The sequence below is a fragment of the Apteryx mantelli genome, chromosome 6, assembly GCF_036417845.1.
Source record: "Apteryx mantelli isolate bAptMan1 chromosome 6, bAptMan1.hap1, whole genome shotgun sequence".
NCBI lineage: Eukaryota > Metazoa > Chordata > Aves > Apterygiformes > Apterygidae > Apteryx > Apteryx mantelli.
Genome location: NC_089983.1, coordinates 14171667 through 14190193, shown reverse-complemented (window position 1 = coordinate 14190193; position 18527 = coordinate 14171667). Strand labels below are relative to the sequence as shown.

The 18527-nt window shown below is 39.4% G+C and overlaps 2 protein-coding genes across 3 annotated transcripts in view; one reads left to right on the top strand and one right to left on the bottom strand.

The window, feature by feature from the left end:
• Positions 1-1859: 1859 nt before the first annotated feature.
• WDR12 (WD repeat domain 12) lies at positions 1860-10034 on the bottom strand. Of its 2 annotated transcripts, XM_067298834.1 has the most exons (13): positions 9966-10034; positions 9804-9898; positions 9602-9696; positions 8802-8908; positions 7812-7927; positions 7279-7433; positions 6489-6534; positions 5555-5640; positions 5219-5359; positions 4981-5086; positions 4002-4134; positions 3101-3173; positions 1860-2335 (listed from the first exon to the last, which is right to left on the bottom strand). In XM_067298834.1, the coding sequence occupies exons 1-13, from the start codon at positions 10004-10006 to the stop codon at positions 2258-2260; spliced, it is 1272 nt and encodes a 423-aa protein (XP_067154935.1). In that variant the 5' UTR covers positions 10007-10034; the 3' UTR covers positions 1860-2257. The 2 variants fall into 2 exon arrangements, with proteins under 2 accessions (XP_067154935.1, XP_067154936.1); XM_067298835.1 differs by lacking the exon at positions 8802-8908.
• A 178-nt stretch (positions 10035-10212) lies between these two features.
• Positions 10213-18527, top strand: part of CARF (calcium responsive transcription factor) — a 32628-nt gene continuing 24313 nt past the window's right edge. The window contains exons 1-3 of the mRNA XM_067298828.1: positions 10213-10285; positions 15564-15685; positions 17294-17515. Of these exons, the coding sequence (XP_067154929.1) occupies positions 15575-15685; positions 17294-17515 (333 nt within the window). The 5' untranslated portion in view covers positions 10213-10285; positions 15564-15574. The remainder of the gene's footprint in view (positions 10286-15563; positions 15686-17293; positions 17516-18527) is intronic.

Below are 18527 nucleotides of genomic sequence, written 5' to 3'. Positions count from 1 at the left end.
ATGAAAGTCTCAAAATAAAAGAACGCTGAAAGAGACATCTGGGGAAAAAGCAAACATATGAACAGAAAATGCAAGAGTGACCAAGGACCAAGTAGGTGAGCCCTTGTCTTAAATTAACACTTCTAACATGTGCCTTAACGTGTAATACTGTTTGAACTGTATTTAGAGTAGTGTATGCGTGCTAGCAGAAGTTAATAGCTTAAACCAGGTATTAGGGTACAGCAAAAAAAGAACAATTAATTGCAAAGCCTTTCAAAAACAAAGAAGGTGTTTCCTCCGCCCCTTGCCCCCCAAAAAAGTTTGAAAATATTTTAAGAATCATAAGTTTGGTCAGAGATTGGCCAAAAATAGCAAGCTATATAGTTTTGTCCCTGCAGACTGAATACAAACTCCAGAACTTGTAGTTTCCATGCAGTATTCTCAAACCAGAACAGTTTCACTCCTGTCGGTCCTCCTACACAATGTCTTGTGCTTATATGAATCTATTAATTGGGTTCAATGACCTAAAAAATAACCATTTTAAGAATTTCTATTTTGGGGTGCCAACTTCAAAAAGAAATTGTCAAACAGATGATTAGACCTGTCTAGAATTCTGACAGATAACATTTTCTAATACTAAATGCAAAATGTAAGGGAGTGGCTAATGTGTCATTTTCAACTTCAATCCATGTCCTTATTGACACAAAAATGGGTAAAGATTGCAGCAGTTGATTGTATTTAGTCCCTTAGGTTATAATATCCCTTTGATGTTTAAGGAAAACTAGCTGTTAGTATTTAAAACAATTCTTTACTGTTCCATATAATGCTACCGGGGCACTAGAAATATTTAGAAATGCTTAAAAAAAAAAAAAAAAGTGGGTTGAATCACTGTCAGCACCTTGGTTCTGGAAAAATCATTTTGTTTTTGACTCAAATTTCAAAATTTTAAAATCAACTCATGCTGGCCATTCACATTGTTATTTTAAAGGAGAGAACTGCGTGTTTGGAGGCAAACAAGTATTTTCATTAAAATATTTTAAAATTAAGATAACAGAGAATCCTAAGAACTGTCAAGTAGCCAAATCTAAAAGGTATTCTTGTAGGTTCTGGGACACTGAATAGAGAGATGCATTTGAAAGGAATGTTACAGTTATGCTAGTATCTCTTTATAATGTTAATATCGTTTAATTAGTTCTTTATTCTGTGTCTGATGCAGTACTGTTCTGAATAAGAGAACCCAAGATGAGAAGACGGTGTAAAATCCTCCTGCTTCTCAGCTGCAATCTCCTGAACCCTGCCTTTGTAGCTAGACTCTGGTATTTACTACAGGTGACAAGTGTAGTACATTTAATGGATTCAGTGTTTGAAATTGAAGCAATTAATGCCAGCTGGGATTTCTTAAGTCTAAATAATATTAATGTTTCTAAACTAAGCTGATAGTCCAAGTGACATAAGGCTCCAATGAACTATAACAATTTGTAGCATTCTCACTAATGGTTGCAGTTTTCAAAGGGACTGAACATCTCATTTTGTAAAGCTATATGGCATGTTTTTTTAGCAGTAAGGTATCACATTAGTTGTACTGCCACTGCAATATAGTATGTACTGCGGAACAAGTCAGGGATATTTTTATAAAGTACATATGTAAAGCCCTAACTTCTGAGCAATAAAAAATGGAATTTTCCATTTCCCAGTAAGTCTGTCAAGTTCCTTTACAAGTAAATCATACCATTTGCACTGCAAACAAAAGTCTTCATCCCCAACAACAGGATTGACCTTGTCAATTAAGGACCCAATCTAAAGAACTGGCAACAGCCATACTGAAATGAGAGTTGCAGAAGTCTAACTTCTATCTGAAGTGAGGCACTAAAACAATGAACTATAGATAAAAGCTTTATTTCAAGGAAAAATGGGTAAACTTAAAAAATAATTTAGTCTAGTGAGTAATTTTTCTGCAAATATCAGGAACAGTTGACTCTTAATACATGGCAGTAAGTTTTGTACCATCTTCTTACAAGAGAAAAGATGTTAATTCAATGCCATGTTTGCTCATCGAAAAGGAACAGTTTGATTTTTGTTTCACACTAATCTCGTTTAAAGCTGCTTGGTGCCCTTCCTCCATTATAAATATGGATATAGGTTACCAATACAAAAAAAATAGAAACAGCTGCTCTCTGAGCTACAGAAAACTGTTGTCTTCAGATGTAAGTTGCGCAGGGATGCCAACAGAGAGGGACTGCTGCAAAGTATCTTTTACAAATCTTCTGGCTGTTGACCTTCATGCTCCAACATCAGAGGCTATGGCTGGGTATTTGTAGCAGTAGAGTTTGTTGTCTGCACCGCCACTCAGTAGCAACTAATGAGAGGAAAAACAAACCATGATTAGTATCAAAACTAAGCAAAATACCCAAACAAGGGTTGAGGAGTCCAATTTTCTTTACTTTGAAGAGCTAAACAAGAGAAGTAATGAATAATGAACTTTGAACACATGACCAAAACCCAGAATCAAAGAGCAGAAGTACTCGTCTCTTACCCTCCTCCTGAAAGTAGAAAAAGCAAAGTTTTGTGGGAAAAATTCTAAAGCTTTTTCTGCCTTTTCTCATTTCCTGAAAACAGGAGCTAAACTGAGAACCTGAACATGAACAAAATTGTTTCTCCCCTTCTACGCATTTGTGTTTTTCACTACAGCAGCAGAACTACAGTAGCAGAACAGGTTACCGTACAGTTCCCCCTTCAACATGTACTGCCATGCCCCAGCTGTCTGTTCATGCTGCCTCTTTGATCCCCATAGGAGCAAACAGTACCTTGGAATATGTATTTTTCTCAGTAAGGTATTCTGTTGTTCTCACATCTGTCCCTGTTTGGGGTATTGGTGTAATGTCCACTTAATGCTATGGAGCTTAAACCCCCATCCTCCTTCCTTGCATGATAGTAGGGGGAAGTGCCGCAATGTGTAAGACAGTAACTCTTTCTCTTTTGCCCAGTATCAATCAAAGCACATTTAAAACTTCCTGCTCTCTTCCACCTTTAAGCGTAAAGGAAAAATGGTCCCTAACTGCTTGTAGCCCTCTTCCTAACCACTGTGCAGGTAAATTCAGTATCTTGCTCCTGAGGTTCTTACCCCTGCTTCTGTCCAGTCCACACACAAAACCTTGTCTTCATGAGCAGCCAAGTCGTACAGAGGAGCTTTGCAACTGGTAAAACAAAGACATTTACTGTCACACATCTGAAGTTATGTGAGCAGTTACTGTATGCAAAATTGGTCCCAGGAAGAAATATGGGCAGGATGTTATCAAACAGATGTGGTCTAGCAGTTACAAATACTTTCACAAAGGACAGATATCCACCATCTGTTGTATTTTCATTGCTTTCTCCAGAGCTGATCACACCAGTTTTAACCTCTCCTACATCCCCAAAAGGAAAAGCAGCAATATTTTTCAACTGCTTGCAAACAACTTTAATGAGATTGAAGTTTGAGGAGTTTGGTTTTTTTAGGAACAACTTATACAGTTTTCTCCTTCTGTTTGGATACTGCTTGACTGTGTATTTTCCAGACAAACCATTTAAGTCTTACAAATGCAATCTAATTTTTTCCTTGGAGATTTGTTATGAAAGGTCTGAAAAGGGGAGCAAGTAAAACTTCACACTATTAAGCTCGTTCTTTAGAAATAGAATGTGTTTTGTTTGTTAAAATAGAGGAATGTTGAGCAGAGCCTCTGCTGTTCTTAATCCCAGTAGCAATGTTATCATTGCTATTATTAATGCTAGATAAGTCTTGTCCAACCCATCATACAGCTCCCATAGATGTTAAGCCATTGGTCCTCTGGTAGGACACAAGTATTTTTCTCCCTTTCCTTATGTGCTTGACTCCTAAATGCTAGAGGATTTCCACAGACACTGAGGCTGTTCTTTCTCAGTTCTTCCTCTGTTCACTTTTCAGGCCGTTTTTCCCATTTCACTAGGTTAACTGACTCTATAAGCTCACGTGCCTTTAAATAGCAAAGAATGCATGTTTGTTTTACCTCCTGGTGTCCCAAAGCTTCACAATGTTGTCCAGAGAACCTGAAATCAGCTGATGCTCATGGGTGGGTGACCACTTCACAGATGTCACCCAGCCTGTGTGAGAAGTCAGAGACAAGAGAACCAAGGAGCCATCTGGACAGAAGAAGAAAAAAGCCACTCAGCAGATGTGAATTGAAACAGATCCTTTTAAGATGCGTACAAAATCCAGTGAGAAAAAGCAGTCAGAGCCACACCTAGGTGTTCAAGGTAAGAGTTTCCTCCCCATTATTCTGTAATTCTAATTTCAAAAAACAAAGTGAACTTTGAAGAAAGCAAACATTGCCATACAAGTTCTGGTAAAAAAGAATTAAAAAAACCCCAAACAAATCAAAACTTATTTTCTCATCACTAAACTCTCTTTACGAACATTTTTTTGGGGGAAAAAAAAGGCTTGTAGTATTAACAATACAATAGTGAAGTTTTTCCCCTAAAGATAATAGTTAAACCCTGAATCATATTTATAGAAGCTGAACAAGTAAAAATGTCTATGAAATAAATCTGGTAGGCTCAGTCATAAGTGATTAGCCACCCTGTCAGACATGGCAGCATTACATCAGAACAAATTGGCTACTATTACACTTTAATGATGGTCCCCCCAATTTAAACTTAGGTGTAGCATCCAGGCAGAGGGACTGACTCTCGCCAAAAAAACGAAACAAAACAAGCAAGCAAAGTTTTAGGCCTGTAACTTCACAACTTTTCATAAGTTTAAAAGAAGTATGGAAAACTTAAAGCTGAGTTAATTTTCTAAATTGTTAGGTAAGAAATTGAAGAAGTCCTGCATCAGATGATGGAAAATAGAAGTAATCTTTGTATTACATAAAGGCTCCCAAATGGCTTGTTTCAAGTAGAGGCACCAGAAAACAGTCTGAGATGTCTTCCAACAAGAAGTTCTGATTCTGAAGAAACACCTTTGTGCATATGCATGTTTTAGCTCACCTCTGCTGCGAGGATCCCATAGTCTAATATGTCTGTCAGTGCTCCCAGATGCTAAGCGTCGACACAGTGGTGAGTAGGAGACAGAATTAAACACTTTGTTTCCTGTCTGTCAAAAAAAAGAAAGGAATAACTCTAAGAAAGGAGCTCCAGTCTTTGGTTTTGTACAATTTTTTTCTTTAACCTGGACTGTAGTTGCACCTACTGACAAAATACTTTAAACTGTGTATAGTGATCTCACCAAAGTTGATTTGAGACCTCCTGTCTCAGCATCCCACAGTTTAATGGTGTGGTCCCACGATGCACTGCAAATTTCTTCAGTATCTGACCACAGCACAGAAGAGATGGCTTCTGTGTGGCCAGAGAGGGTTGTGAGGGGTGTCTACAATTTAAGGGTGAGAAGAGACTAGACTGAGTATCATAGACAAAGCTATTGTTTCAACACATAAATGTGTGCCTGATCAGCCTCAGACACATCACCATAAGTTTCCATGTAGTCACTTTTAACAAAGATAAATTATTTTACATGGCCACAATTTTAAAATTAAATTGTGGGCAAACTTGGACCTCATCTTACCCTTGTGAGTCCCAACTGTTCAGTTTTCTGCTTTTTCCGTGGTCTGTTAGCTGCCTCTTCCATTTCATCCTCTTCATCTGTAGGTACTATGACAGAAGACAGTCAAACTCAATTTAGAGACTTTCGAAATGCATTTTCGTATAAGAAATTATGCAGAAACTCATGTTATCACAGTATCTAACTTGTTTATGATTCATGATTTAATTTAACCATACGCCTCTAATGATATCAGTATTATCTCCATTTTGTGTGTGAGGAAAACGAACACAAATTAAGTGATCTTATCCAGGTCATACAGTTTTAAAATAGAACAAGTAACTGAACTCGGAAGTCCCTGTTGTATTTTTAAAACCATCCTTCCTCAGGGAAAATCCCAACAGAAGAATCATGTTGTGTGGTAAACACAATCTTTCTTTTAGCTACAGTACCCACATATATACCCCCACACTGAAAGAGCATAACTTGTCATAGCGAAAGAAGACATTCAGATCAAATGGGATTAGTTTATATTTCTAGAAAAGATCTGGCCATCTTGTTGTCTTCTATATCATGGTGCCAGTAATAGAACAGGAAAATAACCCACAAATTTCTGATTTATAAAGAGTCCATATTCAAACCTGCACACTTATATTAACCTATTAAAAATATATGAAACAGATACAAACTACTGAGTGTTCTGAATAAAGTAAATAGCAGCAGGCAATTGTCAACCATACCTGAAAATTAAGTGTTCGCAAAAAACCCCCAGTAACTTAAGACAGTGATATATAGTCTTGCAAAGCTACTGCAAAAAATTGTGGTAGCTTGCCTTTGATATTATTACATATTCAAATTCTCCTTAAAGACAAAAATATTCAGATATCCATAATTGTTTGTCATAAGCACCATTTTGAAGTTCTACAAAGCCAAGAATCCCAGCTTATGCTTATCTTACCTGCAGACCAGATCTTTAACATCTTATCCCAAGATCCACTGCAGAACTGTATGAACAGAAACATTTTGTTAAAAGCTGATCCAGAAAGACCTTGTAAGCCATACTAAATTCACATGCTGCTTGAAAAAATTAGCCAATACTTTATAATACATGAAGAACAGCGCTGTAATCCTGAAAACAAAGTTTTTGGTATAGATCAAAATTTTTTTCCTTTCCTTGCAGGAAAAATGCCTACAAAAGACCTCTTTATTTCCTTCAGCACCAAAAGGTTTTATTTTAACCTGTCTGATACTGAGTCAAGCAGAGAAGGGTGACTCCACCTGCAGTACTGAATGCTCTTACTGTTGAATTCCTGGATAAAAGGAAAGAAACTCTTCTGCCACCTGCTTTTTCTGAATATCACTTTGTAAAAATTTTTCACATCCAAAACTAGTGTGGGAATTTAGGTCTGATTTGAAAACAGTTCATTACAACCCACACTCAAATTTATGCTATCTGCAATATTTACTTAAACATCCAACTTTACTCACAGAAGTCAAAAGCAGCAGTACAATGTCTCGTGCTATCTAAGTCACACTCAGCTTTTTGCAATATTGGAGGTTAAGTGCATCTCATTGAAAAGATGACCTTGTGTTGACGTAACACTAGTAATCCTTAATAACCACCATTTATAACAAGACTGGAAATTTCAGTGTATCAGTCATAGCAATATGATGACCAAAAGATGATTTTTGAGATACAGGCTGTTAATATCCCGAAAGACAAAGATTTCTCTCTGTGAGTCACTCACTCTAGTTCTTGTGCAATCAACTGCTATGGAGTCTACGCTCCCAGCGTGTCCCCTGCAGCAGTGGAGGGCTTTCACTTTGTTTCTCTCCACATTCCACTCCCACAGCAGGATAGTTTGGTCCATAGAAGCACTGAGTAACAGGCATGATAAACTGTCTGAGGAAGAAAGAAGTCATGCTCACACTCAGCTCAACTTTCCAAAGCCTTTTATAGTAATTATTCCAGTCAAAGAAGAAATAAGAGATAGATAGAATCCCATATACATCTCAGTTTACATCACATTACCCTGCAAGTACAATGAATGTAAATATGTATAAAAATACCTACTAATGAAGACTGATTATAGGCAATGTGCACGTTAAACAGTTCATTACTGTCAATGGATTTTTTTTTAGACACTATTATTTCTAACATCACTGACAGGCTAAAATAATTGTAACACCTAGATTACTGAATATTCTTTGGTTGAGGAATATTGATGTTTCTCTCCCAATAAATCAAACTATTATTAGTCCCATAATAAGATATACTGACCTTGTTTTACCCATGCCACGTCCTTCACTACTTCTGTATGCCCAGCTATTGTCATAATGGATTTTCCTTCCAAAGACCAGATTCGAGCAGTCTGGTCATAGGAGCCAGTTAATATCCTACAAGGTACAGAAGTTGAAACATTCTTGTCTTTAAAACAAATAATGTTTTATGAAAAAACTTGTCTATCAGAAACTTAGAAATATGTTAGCATAGTAACTAGTTAGCTGAAATGAACTACTGAACTACTTTGTGTAAAAATGTGAGTTCTGGAAAGTAAATGAACTTTTTGTTACAGAGCTAAGCTTCATGAAGGTCTACAACTGCAAGGCTAGGAGTATGGGATGAAAAGAAAAGCAATGAAGTAAGAATACTATGTATGTTGGTAGGTAAGACTGATATATAATTTAAGATCTCACATGTCATTTAGAATGAAAGATAATTCATTGTTCACAGTACAGTACTAGAGGATCTCAAAGCATTTTCAAACCATTACATAGTGTAGAAACGTTGCCTACCTGAGTGGACAACAAATTTGAAAATACAGCAGAAAATGGCAAGTATAAATATTGGGTTTTTAAAAAAAGCTCTGCACAAAGGTTCTGCAGATATATTTGTTGCTATGTGAATGTCACATTTGAAGTAAAAAGGGTTTATGCTTAAAAAAAATTGGAAAGAAAGAAATCATTGCTGTCCTTAGAGAGAGCAGCATTGGTATTACGCATTTGTATTAAAAATATATCATCTTCTGTGACCTTAGTTATTTTCCACTTGTGTTAAAGTCACTGTCAGCACAGAAAAGAGGTGTTAAAACTGAGCTACCTTCCAAAGCAAGTAGCTGACTGACTTGCCAGGTCAAATCAGAACAAAACCAGAAAAAGGTGAAAAAGTAAAGATTATTAAAGAGAAAGACCACTACTCCCTTTGACACCAGAGTCCTCTGCTTACAATAGGATTAAGCAAGGCAAAACTTAGAACTACTAAGTGTGGTACCATTCTTCAGTGGCTTGAACAGAGCTGATCCAGTCGTCGTGGAAGATGCATTCCTCTGGCTGAGGCGCCATGTATTTCTCCACATACTCTATTTCCACCACTTCTTCCTGAGCTCACAGACAAAATGCTTATTTAGTGTGGTTTTATTCTTTAATCAAAAATAGTAATAATTAGCTGTAGTGTGATACAAATATACAAGTTTATTGGGCAAAGATCTTGGCTGTCCAAGTCCTTTGCCACCCGTGCTAGTGGAACCACGGTCTTTAGAAAAAAGTCCCTGAATTATATTGCTTTCCATAGTCTTATCAAACTACTATTAATAACAAGTTGGAAGCAAAAGTAAATCTTTTTATTTTTCAGGTTCCTCTTCTTCTATATCTATCATTGTAAGACTAGGATTTAAAATACTTCACTGCATTTCTAGAGGTAATGCTAACCTTCCCTCTTCCCCCCTCCAATGTAATTAGAGAGCAGGAAGCAAAAATATGTTAATAATGAACTGAACTGGACGAGTGTCACTTCTGAATTATGTAATGACAACAGATTGGATAAGGACGTTCCTTGCACTGCTCAGTCCCAGGCTCTCTAACCATTAGGAAGGACACCTGCAGTCCACAAAGGGATTAAACATAGCAAAATAGAGGGAAGGTTCCTGGGTACGCCAGAAAAAGAAGAAAAACTGAGCAAAAAAACTTGCAGAAGCTGGAAGTTTTCCTAGCTGGGCTACGAGTGACTCAGTGCAAACTGTCCAAAGCGTGTCCCGCCCCCGGGAAGGCGGAGGTGAAGCGAGCGCGGCTCACCGTGGGGATGTTTTCCATTTCCATGTGCGCGACCAGCGGCACCCGCAGGAACTGGCCGTTGACGAGGAAGTCGAATTCCACATGCTTGTGCTCCGCTGCAACACACGGGGAAGGCCGCGCTCAGCCGCCGCTGCGTACGCGGCGGCCCCGTTGCGCGGCCGGGCGGGGGCCGCCGCCGCGAGCCGAAGCGACAAACACCTACCGTCGCGGGCCGCCAGCAGCTTGTTGATGAGGTTGCTGAGGTCGGCGACCTCGGAGGCCGCGGGCACCGAGAAGGGCACATCCTCGACGGCGTACCTGCGGGCACACAGCGCCGTTACCGCCCGGCCCGGCCCGGCCCGGCCGCCCGCCGCCCGCGCCTCACCTCTGGCTCTCGGTGCGGAACCGCGCCGGGAGCTGCGCCATGCTGCCGCCGCTCGGGCGCTCGGGCAGCGGCTCGTCGCGTCTGTCCCAAGCGCGCAGGCGCGCGGCGCCGCTGCGGGACGCGGAGACCACAACCCCCGGCGTGCCTTGCGCGGCGCGCGGACTACGGCTCGCGGGAGGTGCCGCCGCTGCCGTCCCGGCGCCCTCTGCGCGCGCTGCACAGCTGCAGGGCGGGCGGCGGCGGTTGCCCGAGCTGCGGCGCTGCCGGCGCGTGCGCCGAGGGGCGGGCCCGGCGGGGCAGCCTGCGGGAGCCGAGGCCAGGTTGAGTACGCTCGTTCTGGAGGCTTTCCTGCTCCCCGCGGGATGGCGGCGTCACGTCCCCGTCCCCCCGCGCGGCTGGGGCTGCGGCCGGGGCGGTCGCGCGCGCGAGCCGTTGCGCGGGGACTGGGTAACAGTCGCGCGCGCGAGCCGTTGCTCGCGGGCGGCTCGCGCCCCGCCCCCCACCTCCGCCCGACTGTCCCGCTGAAGGGAAGAAGGCAGGCGGCCGCGGCCGCCCCAGAGAGCGAGTGGAGGTCGGCGGTGAGGTGTCCCCCTGCCCGCCTCATCGAGGGGCAGGGCATGAAGTTCCCCCTCGGTTTGGCCCAGTGAGGGAGCAGAGCATGAGGGGTAGGGGCTGAGGTTCTCCCCCGTTTACCCCAGTGGAGGGTAGGGAGTAAATTCCCTCTTCGTTTGCCCCGGGCTGGGAGGCTCTCTGGAAGTGGAGCCCGCTGCTTCCCCAAGGGCTGGGGGTGTGAGGATGCTTCCCGGCTCTCCATCAGTCCTTGCGCTGCTGGACCCGTGGGCTTGGTGGCCCCTCTCACCTGAGGGAGGGCCGGTCCTGCCGTATGCCCAGCCCTGGCCAGGAACAGCCGGTGTAAGGCAGTGTCTGGTACCGGCTTTCCCCCCTTGACCACAGTGGTGAGAGGTTTTCCTTGTGGAACTACCACACTGCCAGAGTCTGGAGCTCAGGAGGGCTAAGGGGGATGATTGTTGCTGCTGATAGCATCTTTATACGGTTTGGCTTGTGTTTGCATATAAAGTCACACATAAACAGTAAACTTCCTTTTAAAAATAATAAGCCCAAACACACAGTGAATTTTAAAAGAAGCTATAAGTGAATTTTTTGTTTTGGAGAAGGATGCTTGTGTGAGCACTTGGTGTGTTTGACTTTTTTTTTTTTTTCCCCCCTCCTCCCCTTTCCTGCCTTTTTGACAGTTACTTGTGGCCTCTCTGGGAATAGCTGAGTTTTCACTGTGTGATGATTCAAGTTGGGGTGACTTGCTGGAGCAGACAAGTTTTGTGTCTTTATGTTTTTATGAGACTCCAAGATCAATCATGTTTTCTATGTCTTTCGTCAAGTGTATTTAAAAGATCTGTGTTTTTTGTCAGCATTAATAATGTTGTAATTGATACGAGTGTGTTTTCTTATTACTTGTGTTAGATACACAAAAGTAACTTATTTACTTGAGAAGCATTTTAAGTAGTAGCTCCCAGATTTTTTTGTAATGCCTCATCAGTTATTACTGTGGTTTGTACGTTGGTTGTGAGACCTTCTGTGTATACTTAACAGTACCACTTGTTCTTCCATGATGGAGATGAGCTACATCTCAAACCTGGTACAAGTTAATATAAAGCTACAATTGTAACTCATTCACTTGAGGGGATCACCGTGCCCTATTTTTCTTCCCATTATATTTTACTATAATTCATGCCCTTTATAATGCTTGTCAGAGAAACGTCATCAGAGACCACTTTTTCAGAGAGGGTGTTTACTTGTGTTAAGCTTTGTAGTTATCTTAGATCTTTTTATAACAACTTTGAATTATTTTATGGGAAACCTGGAGCAGATTGCTGGTGAGGCTTTTGACTGTGTGCTTTTCCTGTCATGAATTATAAATAAAACCAAAATGAGAATGGGGCATATCCCTATCAGAAGTACTAGAAACATGAACTTGCACACTCAAGCTTTGATTTTTAAATAACATGGATATTTATTGAAGAGTTAGACTTGAACAATGTAAGAGAATTCCTTCTTTTTTTTTTTATTTGTTTTTCCCCAGACAAAGTATTCCTAGGCAGAATGTACTCATTATCACAATGAACTCATCTATTTTTTACGGTTTAGCTTTCTTCTTGTGACTAAAATCTTGCACTTTTGACTCAGTACTAAAATAATTAGCTCTGGGATTCTGAAAAGCAGTGCTTCCATTTGGGATCTGGCCACATGTTGCCTTCACATAGAGGCCTCCAAACTGAGGGAAGGCAGAAGCAAGAGTTAATATGAGACCTTAAAATGATGTTAGTCTAGAATGTATGTATTTTTAGGGACCAGTGCTTGTAATTTCTAGGTATAGGTGTGATCATGAAATAAGAAATGAGAGGGAAGAAAATACAGAAATCTAGTACTCCACCTTAGGTGGTGGTGGTGGGGGGGTATAACTAGCCAATAATAGTTTTTTAAAATAATGATATTTTTACTTTTCTGTTACTGTCTTAAAAATGTTTATATATAAAGATCAGTGTACGGGCTTCTGGATTACAGATGATATTGATAGTTCTTTTATATGAAAGATTCACCTCTGTGCATTGAAATCCTATTCCTCTTGAGAATATTTGATGTTATGCAAGCTATGCTTGTGGATGACAGTCCACATTAGTGAGAGCATAGCATATGCAATGGGTGTCACTAGTTTTGATGGGTGTATTGTCATGGGAGCTCTTGAAGGCTAAATGGGTTGAGGTCTTCCTGCCTTTTGTTTTTTGCTAAATGATCTTAAACTCTCAGAATATTTGTCTTTGGACTTGAACTGCTGATGGTAATGCTGTAGGCTAGACTGCAGTACATAACATATGCTTTCTTGAAAATCCTGTCTGTAAGACTGCGCTTAAAACACTAGTGATGGTCAATGCTTTTTCCTGTGCTAGTGGTTCCCCTGGCTGCTTACTCTCTCTGTAGAATGGACCCAAGGATAGCAACAGCCATAGATATGAGTGATCCTTTTATTCTGAACAAAGTGCTTCCCAAATGGGAAGCAGGGAGAAGGAACCAGTCTTACAGTGTTAGAATAAGCTAACTATTGGGTTGGAAACAGCCTTGTAGTGGTGGAATTCATGGAGAGCAGAACATAGGCTAGAGTGGTTTGGGTGGAGCTGTCCTAAGTCTAAACTTGAGGCATAGAGTTGCTTCTGTCTGATGTATGCACAGAGGAACAGAGCTTTTGACCCAGTTTTACACTAACACTGAGCTGTGACACTTCTTCAACCTGTTATTAAATGTATGATGCAGTGGTGTTACATTTGAAATTTTTGTGGTGTGTGCTTATGACAGGAAGAGGTACTTGTATATTATTTACTCATCCATGACCAGCTATGCCCGTGTATACATATACACAGGATTTAACTGTTATTTTGGGAATTTGCTGGCATTATTTATATGACTAAGAAATTTATTAAATATGTTTATACTTCTAAGTATCAGTAAAAATATATTATTTTAGAACAAGAGCTATTTTCTTTTTTTGTTTGGAGTTGCACAGAACTTAGGATAATGCAACCTGTGTGGTTAAACTATGAAGTTTATTACTGCCCAGGCTGATGTGCCTGCCAATAGTCTACTAGATTAAAACAGTGGTTAGACAAACTCACAGAAGAAAAATGTACCAAGGGCTTTTTAAACAGAAAGATACTACTTCAGGCTCAAGAAATTCCTGGGCTGTTTATAACTGGAAGCTGGGTAAATATCATTATATATTTGCCCTACTGTTATCATTTTTCCCTGCAGATTATTATTAGCCAGTGTTGGATACTGGATATCTGTCTTCATGGACCATTGGTCCATCCCAGTGCAGCTATCCTTGTGGTCCATGGTAGGTTTCTAATGCACTCAGACTAGGTTTTTAATGCACTCAGACTATATGCCATCAATATCTGTGGAAGGAACATCTTCAGTCTATCTAAAAGAGCTAAATGTATTGCTTCGGCAAAACTGATGTATCTTCTTACTTCACATCTTTTAACTGGGGAAAAATGATTAATAGTAAAATCTAGTTTTCTATGCTTTTTCACTTGCTGTAAACATCTTTACATCCTTCAAATGTTTAAACTGAAATTTCTCATCATTTTTGTCAAATCCAAAGCTACCAAATATTCAGTAAACATGAGGTAACTTCATTTGGAACTGGGTTTGGAGTGTTATCATTTGAAAATTGAGTGGAAAACTAAATCTGCTTTAGATTAAAGCATTTAGCATATTGAGCATATGAGCAGCTTAACTTTGGAATGTTGTTCGTATCAGCAGGATGCTTTATTAAGCTTCAAAAGACAAAGAGATGTGGATTTACTTTGCCTGTGGTCCACTATGTCTTTGCAAAACAAATTTGTGCTTCGTGGGTTGTACAGTTCTTTTCAAATGATTCACTAGCCTTGTATGTTCTCCTTACTAAAGTAGTAAATGGTTGAAATGTCACAACCAAGAAGGTCTATCTCAAGGAATGTACCATGTGGTGTAGTGAAGAAGATAAAGCTGGTAGGAGTCATGCACTAACATAATGCTGCCTGTCTTTAAAATAAATCCTGAATGAAAAAATACTGAATGCTTCCCCCACACACACTCCAGAATTGCACAAATTAAGATTTCTTCTATTTGGTTTGGCATTGTGTACTCTAGAATATATATGCGCTCTAGTAATGTAGAGGACAAGTTAAATTAATTGACATTTTGTCTCATTGTTTACACATGTTTGGGTTTGATTTGGTTGCTGCTTTAAAGGGTTTACTGTCTAGGTGAAACCTTATCCTGTGGATGTGGCAGTTCTCTGCCTAATATTCTCTGCTTGCTTGGAGGTTTAGAATGGGCAGCTGAGCTTTTTGAAATACTTTTCTTTGGGATGTGAGGTAAATGTCCAAATTCCTGGAAGTTCTAGCTTTTTGTTCTTTGTCACATGGTTCATGCCAAGTTTTGTTTTGAATATATGGCATTTTTCCTGCCTAAAATTTATTGCTGCAAACTAACAATAGTAATTCTTTTTCATTTAGACATTGTTTCATACTGCTTTAAAACAACTGTACTTTACTTCAAGATGGCTGCATGGCAGAGAGGGATAACACAAGTCCTGTGTGTTTACTGTAGAAGTAGATGAGTAATATTTTTATAAAGCAGAGCTGGCTTTAAATATCAAGTATTCTCTAGATGTGTGCAGTTGTTAGATGAGTGCTCGTCGACATATTTAGATGAAGAGCATGAGGGCATGTATGTATGTTTTGTATCTGTGTGCACAAAGACAACAAGTCAAAGTCTGTGATTTCTTGGAAAAGCAGATTTTTCTTGTATGAGGAGCTAAACTGTGCTCCTGGAGCAATCCTTTGAAATTTTTCTGCAGTGAGAAATATATAAAATAATGAGGAGGCAAGGATTTTATCTTGAGAGCTCTGCCATTAGCTTGCAATGGGTTTGGAACTTGTAAGGCTAAATTAGTAAGACCAAAAAAGTACAGCAACATCTTGGTTGAGTCTAAAGCACATTTACATGGGAGGCTGAAATAAAGTTTTGTCACTCTTCCAGGTCCTCTTGTAATGGAAGAAAATGGAGTTGATCATGATGTCACTATGGAAAGATGCAATGACTTGTTGGTAATCAACTGTAGTAGTACAGGGGAGTCAAAAAGAGATGATCGGATTTTTAAGGTGAGATCTGAATGTCTTGTCATTGTGGATGCCTTCTTTCCATCCTCTGATGAATTTACAGTATGATGTTTTGTCAATATGTGTATTTTTCTCTTGATACGAATACAGCGTGTCCTTTTACAAAGTACAGCAGTTCCTTACCTTGGCTTCTTGCGTCATTTTTGAACTGATGAATATCTAGATGTTGTGTGTAACTAGACAGCCTTCTAATAATGATATTTAGTAGATTCTTTTGTAGTGCTGAAGAAATACGTGTTTGTATTGTGTTAAGAAAATCCTTTATTAAAAGAGTGCTTGATGATATGCCTGGGAATAAAAGAGGTTCAGAACACTTGAAAATCAGGTCAAATTGCTTTGTGATTGTATGTGGGAAAATAGGAAGCCAAGGATAAAGGACACCTGTCTAGGTACCAAGGGAGGGGAGTGTTTAGTATTTTATATCTAATGTTGCCAGGTATCTTAGTCAGAAATATTTCCATGTATAAATGTTCTTCTGCTAACTACTGCTAACATAAAATATCATTCAGGTGGTGTTTGTTTTAGTAGTGTGCTCATGGCCTCTGTATTACACAATGTCTTTAAAGCAACCAGTGCCAGGCATTCATTGCTGCTGTTCTTGTGTAGTTTATAACAGTCAGATATAAATCCTCCCTGCTGAAACTTCAGAAATTCTGAGGATGTTATCTGGGCCAATTCTGATGTTAATACAGAATTTAGAAATGCTTTCTTCACTTTTTGGGTAGGTTGTTTGCAAATTTTTTGTTGCAGTAACATCAGAGACAGTTATATGTTTGCTGCAAGAGATGTAACAAATTGCATTCCTCCTTGCACTGGCCAAGTGACAGCCTGATATGATATCCTGCACAAGGGCTACCTATTTTTCATTATTTTAAAATGTTTACTATTTTGCAATGTCTGAGTTTGAAAAGGACAGATGTTTGCGTTTAAGCATGTAAACTAAATAAAAATGGAAAGTGCTGTAACAATCCAGTTCCACAAGCTTGATGAGAATGAGCTCTGAGTACATATTTTTAAGAGATATTAATAAAATCTGATTCTTGGTCTTGCAATATATAAATTCTTGTATTTGAATTTGTTGTTTTGTGCTGCTTGTGTTTCTTCTGCAGTAAAGAGTTAGGAATGCATTTGTTACCTTACAGAGATTTTTGTCTTCATACCTAAACGCATGTATGTGAAAGCTGGGTAGAAGAATATGTAGGATTTCTTTCATTGTGAAATTGAGTTGTTGGATGTTTTAGGGTTTTGTTTTTGGTTTTGGTATCTTCTTTTAACCTTAAGTTCCTGGGTGGGTGGACTCAAGTTTTTTCAAAGTGGTGAGCTATTTTGGGGAACAGATCGTAGACACAAGGGGTTTTCTTTCCTCTTAGTAGAGACTGTCTAGTCAGGAAGCAGAAATGTATTCATATTTTCAACATGGAAATGGAAAACAAAAACAGAACTGCTAGTCTTAGCTAGTAGCTTCTTGATCAGAAGGAAAAGAACTCCCTCTGTGAATAAAATGTAGCATGCCAGTTTTTAAACTTAAATTTTTTTTTAAGCAGAAACTACAACTAAGGATTAAATTCTACTGTTTTTCCTCTGTGAAAGCATCTAACCTGCATGGATTCCAGGGAAAGGTCGTTTGGACAGAGTGACTCTCCTGCAGCCTTGCCAATCACAGTACGCGTCTCGGGCAGTTCTCCGTCCTCAGCTGTGCCTGTGCAGCTGTCCCAGCTGCAGCCTCTCTCGGCAGAGGAGTTCCACCTGGTAAACCCAGATGGCCAACCTCTCTATGAGCTGCAGTCACTGGGAGGGCCGAGTACGCAGATGGTGAGCATGTCTAAAACAGAGAGGTGTTATATTCACAAAGGTGGAAGCTCTTTGAAGGAACTTTTTATATGGTGCTAGTTTGTTGTAACAACTGTTTCAGGCTTTGTCTGTAGCAACAAGATGAAACTTTTCAGTGGTTCAGGTCATGCTCTGGTTGTTCTTCCCCAAGTAGCCAAATCCTGACTCTAGCTGTTACTAATTTTATTAAATAACAACATTATGTCTTTTGTCATTATCAAGCCAGGATGTGATTGTGCAATGAGATCTCATACTTTTGCCACTGCTGCTTTCTTTATATTCACTATATTGTTTTATAAGTCTCTATCTGTTTTTTGGAATTGTGACATTAGCAGTAAGTTTACCCATTAAGGCCCTCCTTTTTTCCAAATTAATTTGCTTAAAACATTGCTTTGTAGTTCTTAGCACTTACTTTATAAAAAGGTAACTCTTTTACCCGGAGAGTTTGTTTGGCATGTGTTGTACTGTTTTTGAAGACAGCTCACCTATCTGAAGCATAAAAAATTAGAAACAAGATTACATTTCATGTTATCCTAGGTTTATAACATTGTTGTGAACAAGTCTTTGATATTTACGGAAGTGTTCACAATGAAGAGTGATTTGTTATGTTTCCAAGAATGCTAGGCAATTTATTTTTTGTTTTTTAAAGTTCTGAAGCTTCTCTTCTTTCTGCTTTTGCATTAAAGGATGCCCATTAATGTCAGTTTCTTAAAAATAAAGATCAACATTTTTATATATTGTGATTAATTCTGCTCATCCATGAATGTGATTACAGTGAATCCAATGGTGAATGGTTTTCAGGTTTTTTGATAGCTTTAATAATGATGTTCCAAGTTTCAAATAAGTGTATAATTCATAGTAGAATCCTGTTAGTTTTTCTCCTCTCTAATGAGTTAGAAGACTATTTTAAAAGGTGGGAAGTAGTTTTAAAAAATTGACAATAAATATACCGTTTACTTGTACAGTATTATGTGAAAACAAATTAATCCAGAGG